General features: G+C 39.9%; 2 protein-coding genes across 16 annotated transcripts in view; one reads left to right on the top strand and one right to left on the bottom strand.

Moving 5' to 3' along the window:
• PTPN13 (protein tyrosine phosphatase non-receptor type 13) overlaps positions 1-6,501 on the top strand; it is a 233,895-nt gene extending 227,394 nt beyond the window's left edge. For 12 of the 13 annotated variants that reach the window (XM_045473442.1, XM_045473439.1, XM_045473437.1 and 9 more), the window contains 3 exons: positions 285-500; positions 2,899-2,961; positions 5,821-6,501. In XM_045473442.1, coding sequence (XP_045329398.1) covers positions 285-500; positions 2,899-2,961; positions 5,821-5,916 — 375 coding nt within the window. In that variant the 3' untranslated portion in view covers positions 5,917-6,501. The remainder of the gene's footprint in view (positions 1-284; positions 501-2,898; positions 2,962-5,820) is intronic. The other variant, XM_045473431.1, reaches the window with a different exon arrangement.
• Positions 6,502-12,775: 6,274 nt separating this feature from the next.
• SLC10A6 (solute carrier family 10 member 6) overlaps positions 12,776-18,556 on the bottom strand; it is a 31,328-nt gene continuing 25,547 nt past the window's right edge. The window contains exon 6 of one of the 3 annotated variants that reach the window (XM_045473424.1): positions 12,776-14,480. In XM_045473424.1, coding sequence (XP_045329380.1) covers positions 14,266-14,480 — 215 coding nt within the window. In that variant the 3' untranslated portion in view covers positions 12,776-14,265. Of the gene's footprint in view, positions 14,504-14,861; positions 15,166-18,556 lie in introns of those variants that run through there. The other 2 variants (XM_045473425.1, XM_045473426.1) reach the window with 2 other exon arrangements.

The following is an 18,556-nucleotide window of genomic DNA, read 5'->3' as shown; positions in this document are numbered from 1 at the left end:
GCAGTCATTTAGAAAAGGTTGTTATTCACATCAAAATGTAATTTGCTTTTAGGATTTCCAAAAAGTAGTTTTTACCAGTATTTAAAATGTGGATTTAGCAACCTCCTTGATAAAGACCCTCCATGTGTTGTTTGATAGAGTCTTTTTGTCTCTTTCACCTTTCCTTTCATCCAATCCAATGGGCAAGTCAAAATTTGAAAGAACAGTATATTATTAAGAATTAAAACTTACGTGTGAACAATACAGTATGCCTTTATCTATTTTCTTTTGTTGTACAATTTCAGACAGGAGAGACGCGACATATTTCTCATCTGAATTTCACTGCCTGGCCAGACCACGATACACCTTCTCAGCCAGACGACTTGCTCACTTTTATCTCTTACATGAGACACATTCACAAGTCGGGCCCAATCATCACACACTGCAGCGCTGGCATTGGACGTTCAGGGACCCTGATATGCATAGATGTGGTTTTAGGATTAATCAGTCAAGATCTTGACGTGAGTACAAGATATAGGCTGAACTAGGGCCACCTGAGTGGCTCAGTTTGTTAAGCATCTGTCTCTTGATTTCAGCTCAGGTCTCATGGTCATGATTTTACAGTCATGAGATCAAGCCCCACGTCAGGCTCTGCACTGGGTGTGGAGCCTACTTAAGATTCTCTCTCTCTCTCTCTCTCTCTCTCTCTCTCTCTCTCTCTCTCTTTCTCCCTCTGCCCTTTCCTCACTTGTGCTCACTCTGTCTCTCTCTGAAAAAAAAAAAAAAGTTATAGGCTGAACTAGCATTTGACCAGAACTAATGGTAAAATCTAATTTTTAATAGTGTGCTATAATCTTGGAATTTTTTATTTAGCAGTTTCTATAAATCTCTCAATTTTCTTACTTCATCAAATTATAATTTAGTAAATGTTGTTCAAAACTACCCAGATCATAATCAAGAAGAAATAATACTTCAAATTTATATTTGATTTTTTGTTTTGTTGTTGTTGTTGTTTTTATTTTTTATTTATTTTTGGGGAGAGCGCAAGCAGGGGAGGGGCAGAGAGAGAGGGACAGAGGATCTGAAGCGGGCCTAGCACTGACAGGCTGACAGCAGTGAGCCCAGTACAGGGCTTGAACTCATGCATGAGATCATGACCTGAGCTGAAGGTCGCTCAGCTGACTGAGCCACCCAGGTGCCCCAAATTTATGTTTGTTTTACTGATTTTAACTGTGCTCAAAAGTCCCTTATGCACTATTGCATGTTACTCTTTATAGTCTGTAGGCTTGTATAAGATAAAGCCAGTGTCACCATCACACTTAGGAATAGAAATATTGAAGCACTGGGGCTGGTTCAGTTGGTAGAGCAAGCAACTCTTTATCTTGGGGTCCTAAGTTCAAGCCTCACATTGAGTTCGAGCTTACTTTATATATATATATATATATATATATATATATATATATATATACACACATACATATACATATACATATATATATATATGGATATATATATGCACAAAAGAAAGTATATTGGGGTGCCTGAGTGGCTCAGTCGGTTAAGCATCCAACTTTGACTCAGGTCATGATCTCTCAGTTCATGAGTTTGAGCCCTGCGTCAGGGTCTGTGCTGACAGCTCAGAGCCTGGAGCCTGCTTCAGATTCTGTGTCTCCCACTCTCTCTGCCCCTCCCCTACTCTCTCTCTCTCTCTCTCTCAAAAATAAACATTAAAAAAACAATTTTTTAAAAAAAGACATATTCTGGGGCGCCTGGGTGGCGCAGTCGGTTAAGCGTCCGACTTCAGCCAGGTCACGATCTCGCGGTCTGTGAGTTCGAGCCCCGCGTCGGGCTCTGGGCTGATGGCTCAGAGCCTGGAGCCTGCTTCCGATTCTGTGTCTCCCTCTCTCTCTGCCCCTCCCCAATTCATGCTCTGTCTCTCTCTGTCCCAAAAAAATAAATAAATAAACGTTGAAAAAAAAAAATTAAAAAAAAAAAAAGACATATTCTTTTTTTGTTACTGTTACCTGTAGGTGGAAAATGTATACTTTGTTACTATTACTTCTACTTTAAAAAAATTACTCAGTAAACAAAATTACTGATTACAATCTTATTAAAATTAAATTAGTATAAACCTTACTTACAATGTTAGAACATCTTACTGTATATAAGCAATTAAAGTCATCATGTCTTAAAGAATTTTGGTTAAAAGCAGCTCTGTCTTGCTCTTCACACAGTATTGTATCTACCATTAATGATTTAAGTGGAACAAAACAAAACAGTCTATTTCTCCCTTGTTTCAAACTGCTAACATCACTGAAAATAAAAAGATCAGGAATTTCATTCTGAAAAGCAAACTGCAGGAAAAATAGCTTGCCTTGTGTTTTTTTAAGGGTGATATGAGGGGGCACCTGAGTGGCTCAGTCAGTTTAAGCATCGGATTTTGACTCAGGTCATGATCTCACGGTTTGTGGATTCAAGCCCCGCATCAGGCTCTGTGCTGACAGCTGAGAGCCTGGAGCCTGCTTCAGATTCTGTGTCTCCCTCTCTCTCTCTCTCTGTCCCTTCCTCATTTGTGCTCTCTCTCACTCTCTCAAAAATAAATAAATAAACTCAAAAAAAAAATTTTTAATAAAATAAATGGTGATATTAGAAATAAGTCAAATTCCAGAGGGAAGACAATTTCTGTTTGGGACTTTCAAATAAAACAACTTCCCCTAATTCTTACAAAGAACATAAATAAAATTATGAAATGATGGCAGAGTTAGTCCATTGACTTATTTTGTCTGGAACAATTTCCCAAAGCTGCTATAAGGGGAAGGAGAATGAGATATAGAAATCTATAGAAGCCCTTCCTCTGTGAACCTTTGGGGTTCAGATTCGGTGACACTTTCTCTAACGGATAGCCGTTTCCTTTGGCAGTTTGACATCTCTGACCTCGTGCGCTGCATGAGACTGCAAAGACATGGGATGGTTCAGACAGAGGTGAGTCTTGGTGTCTTCTAATTAGGATTTTCATGAGGATTGGGATCTTTTCAGAGTTCTGGTTAAACCATTTCTCTTCTTAATGGGCCTTCACATTATTCCTTAAAACCAAACATCTGTGGTAGTGAGGGACTGTTTTTTTTTTTTTTCTTCTTTAAGCATGAGGACTAATTCAGAAAAAAATGAAAATATTTAAGTTTTGCCTTTTATTTTTTTTAAAAATGAAGAAAAAGGGAGTGCCTGGGTGGCTTAGTCGGTTGAGCATCCAACTCTTGATTCTTCTTGGGTTGAGATCCCAGGGTTGTGGGATCGAGCCCTGCATCTGGTTCCATGCTGAACATGGAGGCTGTTTGGGCTTCTCTCTCTCTCTCTCTCGCTCTCGCTCTCGCTCTCACTCTCTCCCCCTCTCCTCCCTCCCTCCCCATCTGTTCCCCCCACCCCCACCACCCCCCCACCCCACCCCCGTCTCTAAAAAATAAGAAAAGAGGCGCCTGGTGGCTCAATTGGTTAAGCATCCAACTTCAGCTCAGGTCATGATCTCAGAGCTCGTGGGTTCAAACCCCATGTCAGGCTCTGTGATAACATCTCAGAGCCTGGAACCTGCTTCGAATTCTGTGTCTCCCTCTCTCTCTGCCCCACCCCCACTCATGTTCTGTCTCTCTCCATCTCTTAAAAATAAGTAAACATTAAAATAAATGTTTTTAATAAAAATACTTTTTTTTTTAGTTTTCTAAAAATGAGTGCATCTGCACTGCAAAGAACGGGGGGCATGTTGGGGCAACAATTGGGGATGGTACCAAATAGCATATAATTAGTGGCATTCTTTCCCCATTTCCAACTTAAAGATGTTAAAGGTAACATTCTTGCTACAGAAATTCCCCGAGAGAGAATGGATTCAGCAGCACTGAGCAGAAGGCCAGAAGGCAGCCTGGAGTTGCTTAGCTTGGACGAGGCACTCTTGGGGGAGAGTGAATGTGTGGATCTGTATCTCCTGTTTTGATCATGTTCATTTCAAACCATGATAACAAACCATGGGTTATATCACCCACTGACCTACAGACTTGTATCTTTCCAAGAACTGCATTATGTAGATTATCTGTCTGTTCTGAGCAGTTCCTCTATTCTTATTGTTTGTATTGTGGGGAGGGATATGGAAGCTTTTCATATGTCTGTAAGTTCACATTTCTCTTCCTCCTGAAGAATATAAAAGTTTATGACTATCTTTAAAATTAAAGTTTGCCTGCCTTCCATTCATGTACACTTTTAATTCAAGTTAAATCTCCTAAATATTAAGCTGATACACATTTTTTTTTTTTTTTTTTTTTTTTTTTTTTTTTGCTGATACACATTTTTTAGGTAAAGAGAACCTACTGATCTGAATAAGTTCTTTATACCCAGGAAATTCATTCATTCAACAGACACTTATTTACTGAGTGTCTGCTGTGGACCAGGCATGCTTCTAGGTATTTGGAGCACATCTGTGAATGACACAAAGATCCCTGCTAGAATAGCAAAGATCTTCTCATGGGGTGGTGAGGAGGAAGACAGATATTAGGCACACTAAGTTATCTAAGATTTTTGGAAGCAATAAGTACTTTAGAGGGGAAAAAAAAAAATAGATCAGGGCAAAGAGGAAGCATGGTGGCAGGCTGGGAGAGGTACTTTCAACAGGGTGGCAGCACTGAGAAAGTGACACTGGAGCCAAGATCTGAAGGAAGTGTGGGTCATTGGCTGTGTGACAGTAAGAGCATTTCAGGCAGACAGAACCACCCATGTGGAGATCTGAGGCAGGAGCAGGTCTTGCGTGTTTAAACATGGCCATGGCTGGTGTGGCTGAGGTGGAAAAGGGAAGTGACAGGACCAGAGCCTGGGCTTTCTTCTGAGTGATGTGGACTGACCTGATCTGAGTCACATTTTAAAGGTCCTCTCTGGCTACTGTGCTAAAACAGTACGGGATTTGGGGAGAAGGCTGCAGGGTTAGAAGCAGGTAGGTCCATTAGGTGGCAGGTGTGGTGCAGACTGGAGTGGTGGATGTAGGTGGATAGAGGGGGAAGGGGGCATCATGGGAAGTAGGTTTGCTAACGGTTTGTTTCTGGCATGCGAGAACGTCAAAGATGAACTAGTGCAAAATGTGGGAAAGTCAAAATACAGATAAGCAAAAAGGAAACGAAAGGGTTACTTGTATTCCTACTCTCCAGAATTGTCAACATTTTAGGGAACGTTCTTACATTCTTTAGTCCAAACAAGTGCACAGGCATGACTGCTTTGAATGAGTTTCAACTGTAGTTGTTTTATTGCTTTCCATTTAGTATATCGTGAATTAATTCTTTGTATAACAAGAAAACTCAGATCACTGCACCATCAACTAAACAGAGAGTAATTTCACCAAAAAAAAAAAAAAAAAAAAAAGTTAATTTCGAAAGACTTTGATTCTTTGATTTCCATATTCTTTTGTTGCAAATATTTAAAGAAAATTATTTTGTATGGTGTCTTGGGTTTTGACATTTCAGAACATCAAGATGAGCTCAATAAACTCTACAGGAAATTCTGTAGGAAGTTTATTTTTCCCTTATAAAAGCAAATCATAAATATTACCAAAACACAAAACATAAAGTGGCGTACCACAGACAATTTCGGTTGGGACTCTGGGATATTTCCACCCCCAAGGCTTTTCCCCTCCTTGTTTTGTCCATCCAGTTTCAGCTTCTTATAATTTTTATGATACTGCACAATTCTATGTCCTGCGTCTTAATAGTAACTATAACAAAATTCTCCATATTTCCAAAATTACTCATGACGTATCTATTTCACATTATAAATCTAGAATCTGTCTCTTTTTTTTTTCTCTTTTGGCCATAGGATCAGTATATTTTCTGCTATCAGGTCATCCTTTATGTTCTGACGCGTCTTCAAGCTAAAGAAGAGCAAACAGAACAGCCACAGCTTCTGAAATAACAGGAAAAGAACAGCCTTCTGGATGCTTCTTCATCTCTCCCCCCCGACCTCCAACAGATTAAAATAATGATCACAGGGCCGCAAGTCCATACAACATTATTATGCTTATTCTCCTCTACCTTAGAGGGGCATTCTTCACAACAACGATGGTGAAATGCTGTATTTTTACAGCTACTTCAACCTGTGATGATAATTTAAAATTTTTTAGCACTAACTGAACAATGCAGATCTTAGCGATGATTAAGGCAGCCTTTGATTATAGTTGACATTGTTACAAAGACACACACACCAAGTCTATTTTTAATGCACCAATCTTGTTGATAGCAAAATTCTTTTCCAGTATTTTAATAGAGTTATTTTATAGGAGATACTTGAAACCAGTATTTAAGCTTTAAATGACAGTAATATTGGAATAGAAAAACGTAGCAAATGTTTACTGTATCAGTTTCTGATGTTTACTATATAGAATTTCCTATAATATATTTATATACTTTTTCATGAAAATGGAGTTATCAGATACATTTGTAACTGCATTATCTGTTATGCTTCATCTCACTCTGTAAATAAAAATACATCTTAAAAATATGAGCAAGCCAAAGTGTGTGCGGACAGATTCAACATTTTCAGTGTGTTATTTCTTAACACCCAGGCACTAGGGAGACAAGAACTTCTGGACCCCAACTTCCCATCTCCCCAGCTTGGCCCCAGGCGTGCTGGCCCCAGGGACCAAGAGTGGTGTTAGAAACCCTGCTGGATCTTCATCAGGGTCTGACATGAGGGTCCGTGTCCTGACCGACTGTAGCTAAGACATTCAGTCTCCCTTCCTTCCACCTCGCCGTGAGTGGTGCCAGCTTACTGTGCCTCATACATAAATCAGAATACTTTCAAGTTCTAATTGTGGTAAAACTCAGAATATCTAAGCTGACAAGGGGTAATCAAGGAAAACAATATCACATTTCCTGGGAGGTTATATTTGGTTCTGCCTGAAGGGAAAGAGATCTGCCTCAAAGAGCCTGCTTCTGATTCTCAGTACCGACCGCTGCGCGTCCCTCAGTCCTAATTCTGTCAGCAGTTTTCCATTCAGCTGTGAGTGATGACATCTCGAAACCTGGGACACTGCTCAGTTCATCCTCATGGGACTAACCAGTTCTGAACTAGTCAAGTTGAATTTCTGATCTCACCCAAGTGCAACGATTGAATGGAAACTAATCCTGAGTATCTGAGGCTGTTTGAAGGCAGAAGACACCAGGGTCTGCACAGAGGGCCACAGTGATACAGTTGACTCCCCACCTGGTCGGAAGTAGTTACAAATCTGGCAACAGAAGCATCCACGCCACCATTCCTACCTCAGAGCAGTTTTTATAGGGGCACCTGGGTGGCTCAGTCAGTGGAGTGTCGGACTCTTGGTTTTGGCTCAGGTCATGATCTCACAGTTCGTGAGATTGAGCCCCACATCGGGCTCTGCGCTGACAACATGGAGCCTGCTTGGGATTCTCTCTCTCTCTCTCTCTCTCTCTCTCTGTGCCTCCTCTGTGCACTTTCTCTCTACCTTTCTCCCTCAAAATAAATAATAAAATTTAAATTAAAAAAAAAAAAAAGAACAGGTTTTGTAGATTGCATTGTAGCTGAAGACTTCATTTGGGAGAAAAGGGTTCTATTGCTTTAAAAGATATTTGGAAACCTCTGTTCTGAGTGAGTTGGAATCCTGAGCCCTTGTTTTCCTGTCATAAGCACAGGAAACCAGGCCAGCAGGGCTCTGGGAGGCAGTACAGCTGGAGATGATTAGCTATCATCTGAAGTCAACAGAGATGGGAGAGCGGAAAGCTGAAGAAGGATCCTTTTCTGGAAAGAATGTAGCTAGGAAATGGAAACTGTGGCAAGAAAATGTGGTTTCAGTTTACAACCCCTGAATGGAAACTTCATTATAGTAAACATGTTACTGCTCTCATCTGGGCCCTGGCTCCCACTGCCATAGAATGGAAGGAGACCTTTGCTAGGGCCACTCTGGTTAGAAAGCATGGCAATGCCACAGAGCCAGAGTGGCACATGAAGGCACTCAAATATCGAATGAATAAACACCACTTGGTTCTTAACACACATTAGGTACCTAAGCACTATAAAATACACACCAGAACATAATGGCTCAAACATAATAGAAGCTTGCTTCTCATTTCCTTAACAGTGCTGGGCAGGTAAACAGCTAAGCAAGATAGCTCCCTCCAGTGTGCAGGAACCCAGGTTGACAGAGGTTCTGCAGTCAACACACAACTTCCAAGGTCATCCTGGGAATTGTCTCCATTCCCCCAGCCAGAAAGGGGAAAGAGCATAGAGGACCACCTGTGGGGGATTTTAGGAGCTGGGCAGGCCTAGAAGCAAGGTACAACATTGCCTCTCATTCCCTCAGCCAGAACTGGCCAAACACTGCCCCTGAGTACTAGGAAGCTGGGAAACGAGTTGGCCGAACAGCTGTTCCCCATGATAACTGTATGCTACAGAAGGGCAAGCACAGATTGTGATGGAATCTGTGTATAAAACTAAAGTATGTTGTAAAAGAATGGTATCTTGGGCCACCTGGGTCACTCAGCCGGTTAAACATCCAATTCTCGATTTCAGCTCCTGTCGCGATCCCAGGGTCTGAGATCAAGCCCTACATCAGACTGTGCTGAGCACAGAGCCTAAGATTCTCTCTCTCCCTTTGTCCCTCCCCTGTTCACGCCTTCTCCCTCTCTCTCTAAAATAAGAAAAACTAAAAATTTTTTAAATTTTGTGAAAAGAATCATATCTTAAGTATAGTCTTAAGCATTGCAAGATTAGAAACAGCACTTATCTGGGGCACTCGGGTGGCTCAGTGGGTTAAGCATCCGTCTCTCAGTTTCAGCTCAGGTCATGATCTCACAGCTTCGTGGGTGTGAGCCCCACATCGGGCTCGCTGCTGGCAGCGTGGAGCCTGCTTGGGATTCTCTCTCTCCTCTCTCTCTGCCCCTCCCCCTCTTGGGCTATCAGAATGAATAAACTTATAAAAACAAAAACGCATTTATCCCCAAATCACAACTTTGGTAAATGTCATTAATAAAAGTATTTCTCAATTACGTTCAAAGGAGAAAAATGGCTCTTGAGAAAAAATCAGGTGTTCACATCTATGGTTCCAGATAGCCTGCTTGATCTTTTGCTTTTAAAATGACAAGTTATCAGGGTGTCTGGGTGGCTCAGTCGGTTAAGCATCTGACTTTGACTCAGGTCATGATCTCATAGTTTGTGAGTTTGAGCCCCGCATTGGGCTCTGTGCTATAACAGCTCACGGCCTGGAGCCTGCTTCAGATTCTGTGTCTCCCTCTCTCTGCCCCTCCTCCACTTGTGCTCTGTCTCTCAAAAATAAATAATGAAAAAAATTTTTTTTAGTGATTAGTTATCTAAGTGCAATCTGATAGATTCAAAAAATTAAAAGAACAGCTCACCAAAGCTATCCTCTGGTGATAGATGCCTTGACAGTGAAAGAATGTGTTTCCATTTTACATTAATTCAGAAATATTTAAGGTACTTTATTATGGTGGAGATAAATGTAACAAATTATGCATTGACCTGCATAATATTTTAAAGTCAATGTAAATTGTAACAGATTAACTTGGAATTACATTTGACTGCAAGTTGTCAAAAGCTAGCCAAATAAGCTTCTACAAATCAGAGATTTCTTTCCTTAAGAAAACAAATTCAAGGGGTTCCTGGGTAGTTCAGTCAATTGAGTGTCTGACTCCTGGTTTCAGCTCACGTCACGATCTCACAGTTCGTGAGTTCAAGCCCCGCATTGGGCTCTGTGCTAACAGCACAGAGCCTGCTTGGGATTCTCTGCCCCTCCCCTGCTCACTCTCTGTCTCTCTCAAAATAAACATAAAAAATTAACTTAAAAATTCAAAAGTAGGCTGTTGCTGGCATTGATTCTATAGTTCAAGAATGCCAAGAGATGCATAGTTATCCTGACCTTTGCTTCGCTGTCTGGAAATGGCTGCTTCAGCTCCAGCTATTTTATCCATATTCTAGGACAAAATAGTATTGACAAGGAGAAAGAGTCCATCCGTCCCTACAGCAAGAAAGCAAAACTTTCCAGAAATCACAAGCAGACTTCACTCCTATCTCATTAACAAGAACTGTGTCGCATGACCATCTCCAACTTCAAGAAAGCTATTTTTAGCTACATATCGCTTCCCTGAACAAAATCTTGGTTCTGTTCAGAAGGACAAAGGAAACAATACCTATATGGTAGCAGTGTGCCTTTCCAGTTCTCCCAGTTTCCACCATTCCTTAGTAGCTAACACGGTGTCCATCTTCTAAGACCTTCCTGACCCCAGAGGTATCTGAATTTATAGCTGTTGAAAATTCACAGACCAGAAGTATTTGAAAGTGATCTTCAGGGGGGACTGGGCGGCTCACTTGGTTAAGCATCCAACTCTTGATTTTGGCTCTGGTCATGTTCTCATGGTTTGTGGGATCGAGCCCTGCATCAAGCTCTGCACTGACAACATGCAGCCTGCTTGCAATTCTCTCTCTGCCCCTCCCCCATCAATAAATAAATATTTTTAAAGACATTCATACTATTTTTTTTAACGTTTACTCATTTTTGAGAGAGTACTAGCCGTGGGGTGGGGGGGGGGCGCGGGTAGAAGGCGGCAGAGAGAGAGAGAGGGAAGACACAGAATCTGAAGCAGGCTCTAGGCTCTGAGTTGTCAGCATGATGTGGGGCTCGAACCCATGAACCGTGAGATCATGACCTGAGCCGAAGTTGGACGCTTAACCGACAGAACCACCCAGGTGCCCCAATAAACATTTTTTTTAAAGTAGTCTCCAGCTTCATGGGTTTAGAAACCTATCCATTCACGCAAAATTCAGTATATTCTAGAGATCATGCTAAGCAAATCTCAGGATGCCTGCTGATAAGTCATGTTGCCAGTTTTTTAGCTTAGGTCTATCCAGCAGAATAAGTGATCGTTCAGGTTGGGCTCCTCCAGGTGGGCAAAGTGCACACAAAGGCTGGTCAGAAGGTTGCCTAGAGGCTGAGATATGACCCATTGAACTGTGTTAGGCCAAACTACCCTTTGTACTCCAGGATGAATTATGACTGCACAAGGAAAGGAAAGGTTCACAACACTCACTGAGCACTTCCCATGTATTAAACCAGGTGTTTTCAAGGTGTTTAGGGTTGAATGTTACCACCCTTTTCAAGAGAGGAAACTGAAGTTCAGAGGGACCGTCACGGGCCCGATGTTGCCCAAATAACAGAGCTGGAATTCAATGTGAAGTTGGACTGACTTCATCCCACTACTCCCAAGGCGTCCTAGCTTTTTAAGTGGAACAAAGCAAGTGGCCCTGGCATGTGCCACTTGCCATGCTTCCCACTGTGCTGTGCTGCCTCAAGTATCCAGCGGCTCTTTTCAGGACATAGAGCTGGACTCATTCTGCTTGGCATAGTTCTCTGGCCCCACTGCTGAGCTTTATATAGGCACTGGCTTTCATGAACCCATAATTATTTAAATCAGTTAAATAATTAAATCAGTTAGAATACAATTTATTCAGTTAGAGACTTTTTTTATTTTTATTTATTTATTTATTTTTTTTTTTTTTAGTTACATTCTTCATGCTAAAGATAACTAGCCTCCAGGACAACATGACCATTTCCAGTTCTCAGTGACACGTTTACAAACCGTTTCTGGAGATGGCAGTCTTCTGATGGGACTACTTTCAGACCCTTACGTTGATTTGTGTCATGTCTGTCTTAAGTGATGGCTTTTGGTGGTCTTATCCCCATACCAGTCCTGACTACTGTAAATACTGACCACGTACTTAATGCTTTTGGAACAGAGCATTGGATTTCACCACTTTGTGTTAGGTGCCTAGGTAGAGAAACAATTGACAAATTCATTGTCTATGGATTCTTTAAAATTCATGTTAATGCTCGTTTTAGGACAGGGAATCTCTGTGAATGCCCAACTCCACTGACTGTGTTCATTTCAGGGATCTAGTCCCACTAAAGTGTGAACCATGCCAGCAGGAAACCTTCCTGCCTCGTTACTGCCCCCATGTCCCAAGTGCCTGTACACAGCCCAGACTAGCTTCTCAACACCTAACATTTATCAGGTGGATAAATGGAAATCCTCACGTAGTAAAGCAGCAGTTGAGAATTAACAAACATGTCACAGTCTGCATAGTTCTTTTCCGTATAAATATACCTGTGACACTTACTGAGGCTCTTTCTGTACTACCACAAAGATGTTCTTGGGGCACCTCGGTGGCTCAGTCGGTTGAGCATCTGACGTGGCCTCAGGTCATGGTCTCATGGTCTGTGAGTTTGAGCCCCGCATCGGGCTCTGTGCTGACAGCTCAGAGCCTGGAGCCTACTGTAGATTCTGTGTCTCCCTCTCTCTGACCCTCCCCCACTTGTGCTCTGTCTCTTTCTGTCTCAAAAATAAATAAAGGTTTAAAAAAATTTTTTTAAAGATGTTCTTAATTGTCATGAGAATACCTTAATAATTGTTATCATTATATTAACCTACAGGCTCTGGGGAATGCTTACAAAATAAAATTGCCAAGCACTAAATCTCAGACAATATACTTTCTCACACATTTCAAACCTTACAAATAAGAATAGACAGAGAAAAATGGAACTAAATACAGCCCCAACAAACACACATTATATAGGAAATTATGTGAGAAAGGTGGCATTTCGAATCAGTGGAGAAAAGATGAATGGTTCAATATATGATGTTGGAGCAGTTAGTCATAAAAAAATGTAGATTCTTAACACACCATACAAAAACGTAAATTCAAAATGGAATAAACATGTTTAGCTCATACAAGTAATAGAAAAATATTTGGGAAATATTTTTAATAATGTCAGAATAGAGGAAGAAGGGTTTTACCTACTCCCAGACAGCACACACAGCAGATGGTAAATACAGGTACAAACCCCCAAACAGAACACCTTGCAAAGGGGCTAAATACATTCTCAAAAAGAAATACTATCATAATTCACAATCCACACAAAAATAGAACATTTGACAGATATCAAGGTCAAAAAAACATTTTTCAATAGACTAATAAACTAAATATATAAAAAAATATAAAACTTCCATACAGCAAAAGACACAGAAAAACAAAAGCTAAAAGATTAAAAGTAGGCAAAATGTTGACATAATAGGACAAGGTGTCACTATCCATGATGTGCTACAATGTTATCAATCAAAAAGGAAAAATTATAATAGTAAGGCAGGCAAAGGACCTGAATAGGCAAGTGATTATGGAAAATACTCTAATTCGCTTATCATTTTTTAAACGCAATTGTAAATGAGATATTTTCACAAATCAGAACTGATCATTCTTTAGACTGGTGCAACCATGGGAAAGCCAGGCCCACTCAGTCACTTCTTACATCACCAGAGAGCAGCCTGACCAATATCTTAATATGCACCTGGCCTGGCTGTTCGAGTCATAGGAAGTAATCCTCCAAAAACGCTCACACAGCAGTACAGGTGTTCGTAGCAGCATTAGAATACCAGCGGGTTGAAAGCTATCTAAATGTCCACAAATAAGGAATGGTTAAATAAATTACAGTACTTCTATGCAATGGAACACTTCTATGAAGCCATGGTTCTAAAGAATGAGGTAGGTCAACGATGACTGACATGTAAAGATGCTCCATAATGCGTCATTGATTTATGAAATAGTACATATGGAATGATCTCAATCTATGGAATGTTTCTTAAAATGAAATATAAGCAAAAAGTGTTTATATATTGTGCCTACCATTAGGGACTGAAAATATGGGGCATTCACATTTTAACCACAAGTGGTCGTTAAATTCCCTCTAAACTTATTTTGCATCTACAGTCCAAAAAGATTTCCAAGCCCTAAAAAAAATTATTATTATTTGAGAAATGGCCTCATTTTTTATGGGAACTGTATGCTTCCTCCCCAATTCTCCAAAGAACCTGTCCAAAAATCAAGTGGGTCCAGACTCTGTTCTTTCCCTGTAGCAGGCAGTGGAATCTCCTCTACAGAGTCCTATGTCTCAGGAAAATTAAGATCCAGGATGACTTTGCATAACAGTGTTACTCTTCACTACGTGGGAAGACAAGAACACACAGCAGCAGCTAGTAAATATATTGTGCAAACCCCCAAAAGACTCCCGGAAATAGGCAGAATACATTCTCAAAAATGGATCCTATGACAGTTCACAAACCACATGAAAATATAAATATCCAATATTCCCATAGGCCCTGCCAATGAGATCCAAACATCAGTTCTGCACTGTCTTTACTGGCCACTGAGGAAGACGGAGACCAGTCAGGCCAGCAACCCTTACTAGGTACCAGAAGAGATGTGGCCAGTTGGCTCAAGGGTTGTATGGAGATCCATCGGCATTGATGGCCCAGAAGTTATGGTGACTTCCTCATTCACCTCCAAAAAAGCACCGGTCTCTTTGGGAGAAGTGGATTTCTTGTTATGGCAGCCTTCTTCACAACATGTGTTCTTTTTTCTGTGTTCATTCTTCAATCTCCTCTTGTACATCTTGTATGCTAGGTGTTAAAACATACAAGTACTAAAACATCACTTAGCAAACACTGTAATGTAGTGATATTGTGTACTTGTCAATACTTTGGGGCTGTGTTTGCTTTGGGCCATATATGTGAAAATACACAGGAAAAAGAAGGAGAAAAAGAAAGGAAAAGAGATGGAAACAGGGGGTTCTGGTTCAAGGAGGCAACATATGTAGATTCTGAACTCACCTCCTCCCATAGACATGCTAAATGCCTCTGGGAAAAAGCCCAAACACTGTCAAAACAACCCCACTGCATCAGACAAATGAGAGAGAAACCACATGGGAATGAGTAGGAAAGGCCAAGTTATAATCTTGTCAGAAACCCCACCCAGAACCCACCCCCCCCCAGAAACCCCACCCCAGACAGGGCCACCAAAATCAGGAGGGAACTCAACACATGGAGCTTCTCCCTCAGGAACAAAGGACTCATACCCAACATCAGGTACCCCAACTTTTAAGACAGTCACCTGAGAGATGAGCTCCCAAAACATCTGGCTTTTAAGACCAACAGGTCTGGTACCCATGAGAACCACAGGGCTGTGCTGAATGGAGGAACTGTATGCCAACTTACCTGCCCCAGGGCCCAGCCCAGAAGCAGCCCTTTGAAAAGTGCCCAGAACTTTATGTGGAAGAGATTCATTTCTTCATTTTACAGCATCAGACTGAGAGGCAGGAAGAGAAACAGACATCCAGGTCCAGAAAGAGAATTTCAAATAAGACAAACTCAAAGAGAGCTATACCAAGACACATTATAATTAAAATGTCTAAAGTTAAAGACAAGAAAAGAATCATAAAGGTGGCAAGAGAAAACAACTTGTTACACATTGAGGAGCCCCCTCTGAGGGTTGGCAGATTTTTCAGCAGAAACTTTGCAGACCAGAAGGAGTGGCATGATACATTCAAAGTGCTGGGAAAAAAAAAACACAAAAAACAAAAAACTCCCAACCAGGAACACCCTACTCACCAAACTTATCATTCAGAAGCAGAGGTGAAATAAAGAGTTTCCAAACAAGCAAAAGCTAAAAAGAGTTCATCAACACTTACAACTAATGTTAAAGAGACTTTTTTAAGCTGAAAAGATAGGGTGCTAACTAGTAACAAAAATATATATGAAAGTATAGATCTCACTGGTAAAGGTAAATATATAGAAAGGTAGCGAATTAATCACTTATAAAGTTAGTATGAAGGTTAAATGACAAAAGTAGTAAATATAATTATAGCCACAATAATTAGTTAAGAAATATACAAAATAAAAAAAAATGTAACATGTGACATCAGAAACATAAAACATGAAGGGGGGTAAAAATGTATGGCCTTTGAATGTGTTCAAACTTAGGTTGTTATCAACTTAAAATAGACTTTTTTTTTTTGAAAATTTATTTTTGAGAGAGAGAGACAGAGCACAAGCAGGGGAGGGGCAGAGAGAGAGGGAGACACAGAATTGGAAGCAGGCTCCAGACTCCTAGCTGTCAGCACAGAGCCCGACAGGGGTTGAACTCATGAACAGCGAGATCACGATCTGAGCCAAAGTCAGACGGTTAACCAACTGAGCCACCCAGGCATCTCTAGACCATCATAAATACAAGTTGTTAAATGTAAGCCTCATGGTAACCACCAAGAAGAAACCTTTAGCATATACACAAAAGATGAGAAAGGAGTCTAAGTACACCGCTGAAAAAAGCCATCAAACCACAAAGGAAGAGAACAAAAGAAGAAAGGAACAGAGAGGAAATATAAAACAGCTAGAAAACAATGAATGTCAATGTCAGTAAGTACATGCCTATTAATAATTACTTTAAATGTAAATGGACTAAATTCTCCAAAAAAAGACACAGAGTGGCTGAATGGATTGAAAAACAAGATCCAGGGCACCTGGGTGGCTCAGTTGGTTAAGCATCCAACTTCAGCTCAGGTCATGATTTTGCGACTTCATGAGTTCAAGCCCCACATCAGGCTCTCTGTTGTCAGCATGGACCCCACTTTGGATCCCTGTCTTTCTCTCTCTGCCCTTTCCTCAGTCTCTCTCAAAAATAAATAAACATTAAAAATAAATAAATAAATAAATAAATAAATAAATAAATAAATATAAATAAATAAACAAACATTTAAACAAACATTAAAAACATATTTAAAACATTTAAAACATAAAAAAACTATAAAAAAAAAAAAAAAACAAGACCCATCTCTATGCTGCCTACAAGAGACTCACTTCAGATGTAACGATACACACAGAGTGAAAGTGAAGGGATGGAGAAACATGTTTCATGCAAACAGAAAACAAAAGAAAGCTGAAGTAGCTATACTCATATCAGATAAAATAAACTTTAAAACAACAACTGTAAAGACAGACAAGGACATTAAATAGTGACGAAGGGGTCAATCCAACAAGAGGAGATAACATTTATAAATATATATGCACACAACATAGGAGCACCTAAATATATAAAGCAAATATTAACAGACTGAAAGAGAGAAATTATCAGCAATATAATAATAATATGGGACTTTGACACCCACTCACATAAATGGTTAGAATGTCCAGAGAAAAAATCAAATAAGAAAACATTGGCCTTAAATGACACATTAAACCAGATGATGTCAACAGACATATACAGAACATTCCATCCAAAAGCAACAGAATACATATTCTTCTCAAGAGTAGATAGAACAGTCCAGGACAGATCATATGTTAGGCCACAAAACAAGTCTTAATAAATTTAAGATTGAAATCATATCTAATATCTTTTCTGACCACAGTGGCATGTAACTAGAAATTAACTGCAAGAAGACTGGAAAATTCACAAATATGTGGACACTAAACAACATGCTACTGAACAACCAGTGGGTCAACAAAGAAATCAGAAGTGAAATAAAATACCCAAGACAAACAAAAATGGAAATATAGCATGCCAAAACCAAGCTCACGGAGATAGGCATGAGCCAGAGGCAGGGGTAGGGGGTAGCAGGGTGGGGGATATCAGTGAAGGGAGTCAAAAGGTAAAAACTTCCAGTTATAAAATACATAAGACATAGAGATGCAATGTACAATAGGTGACTATAGTTGATAATGCTATTGTATAGCTGAAAGTTGCTGACAGAGTAAATCTTACAAGTTCTCATCACAAGGGAAAAAAAACTCTATGTATGGGGCAGATGTTAAATGGACTTACTGTGGTGATCATTTCATAATATATACAAATTTGAATCATCATGTTGTATACCTGAAACTAATATATTGTATGTCAATAATACCTCAATTTAAAAAAAGAGGAAACAATGGAAAAAAATCATTTGATGTATCAAAATGGCTATTTTTATCTGGAATGGACCATTTGTGATTGAAATATTCATCAGGTCATTGATGGCTCATCCATTCAGTCAGTCAGTTAGCAACACCTGTGGAATGCTTCCTGTGAGTCAGATGCTCATCTGGGTGCTGGAAGATACCTGGGAATGAGCCAGACATGTTCCTTCCCTCACAATCTCACCAAGGAGAAGGAATTAAAACTTGGATCTAAGACCAGGGAGATTTATTCTGCTAAGATTTATCTTATTTTTTGGTAAAATTCAACCCCAAGTATTCCTTACATTGATTGTTATATTAGCAATCAGTATATAATCAGTTATACCAGTAATCTTACACAGAACCTATTCCCTGATAACAGTGAAAATTTACAATGTCCCAAGATTAAAATATATGTGTGTATGTACATAATCTATGTCTTTTTTAATTTACTTTCTGTGAACCTACCTAATTACGGACTCTAAAATGATGTATATTTGGCTGTATGGATAGATACATATGATATATATTTATGCAAATATGTATTTCAATGTCTGTGTATGTATTATATTTCATAGTTGAAAAATATTTCACAGCCGTTCAGAACAATTCTTGCTCACAGAAGCATTGTGAAATAACTTGGCATTTGGAAGACCTCATGACTCTTGATGAAATAGAACAAATGTCATTTTGAAGATAAATTATTGCTCATGGAGACTTATCAAGTCCTAGAATCTAAGTTCTAATAGTGCATTGTCTTTTATGAAGCA

The sequence above is a fragment of the Leopardus geoffroyi genome, chromosome B1 (assembly GCF_018350155.1).
Source record: "Leopardus geoffroyi isolate Oge1 chromosome B1, O.geoffroyi_Oge1_pat1.0, whole genome shotgun sequence".
NCBI lineage: Eukaryota > Metazoa > Chordata > Mammalia > Carnivora > Felidae > Leopardus > Leopardus geoffroyi.
The sequence above is the reverse complement of the archived record's forward strand: the minus strand, read 5'-3'. Positions and strand labels throughout refer to the sequence as shown.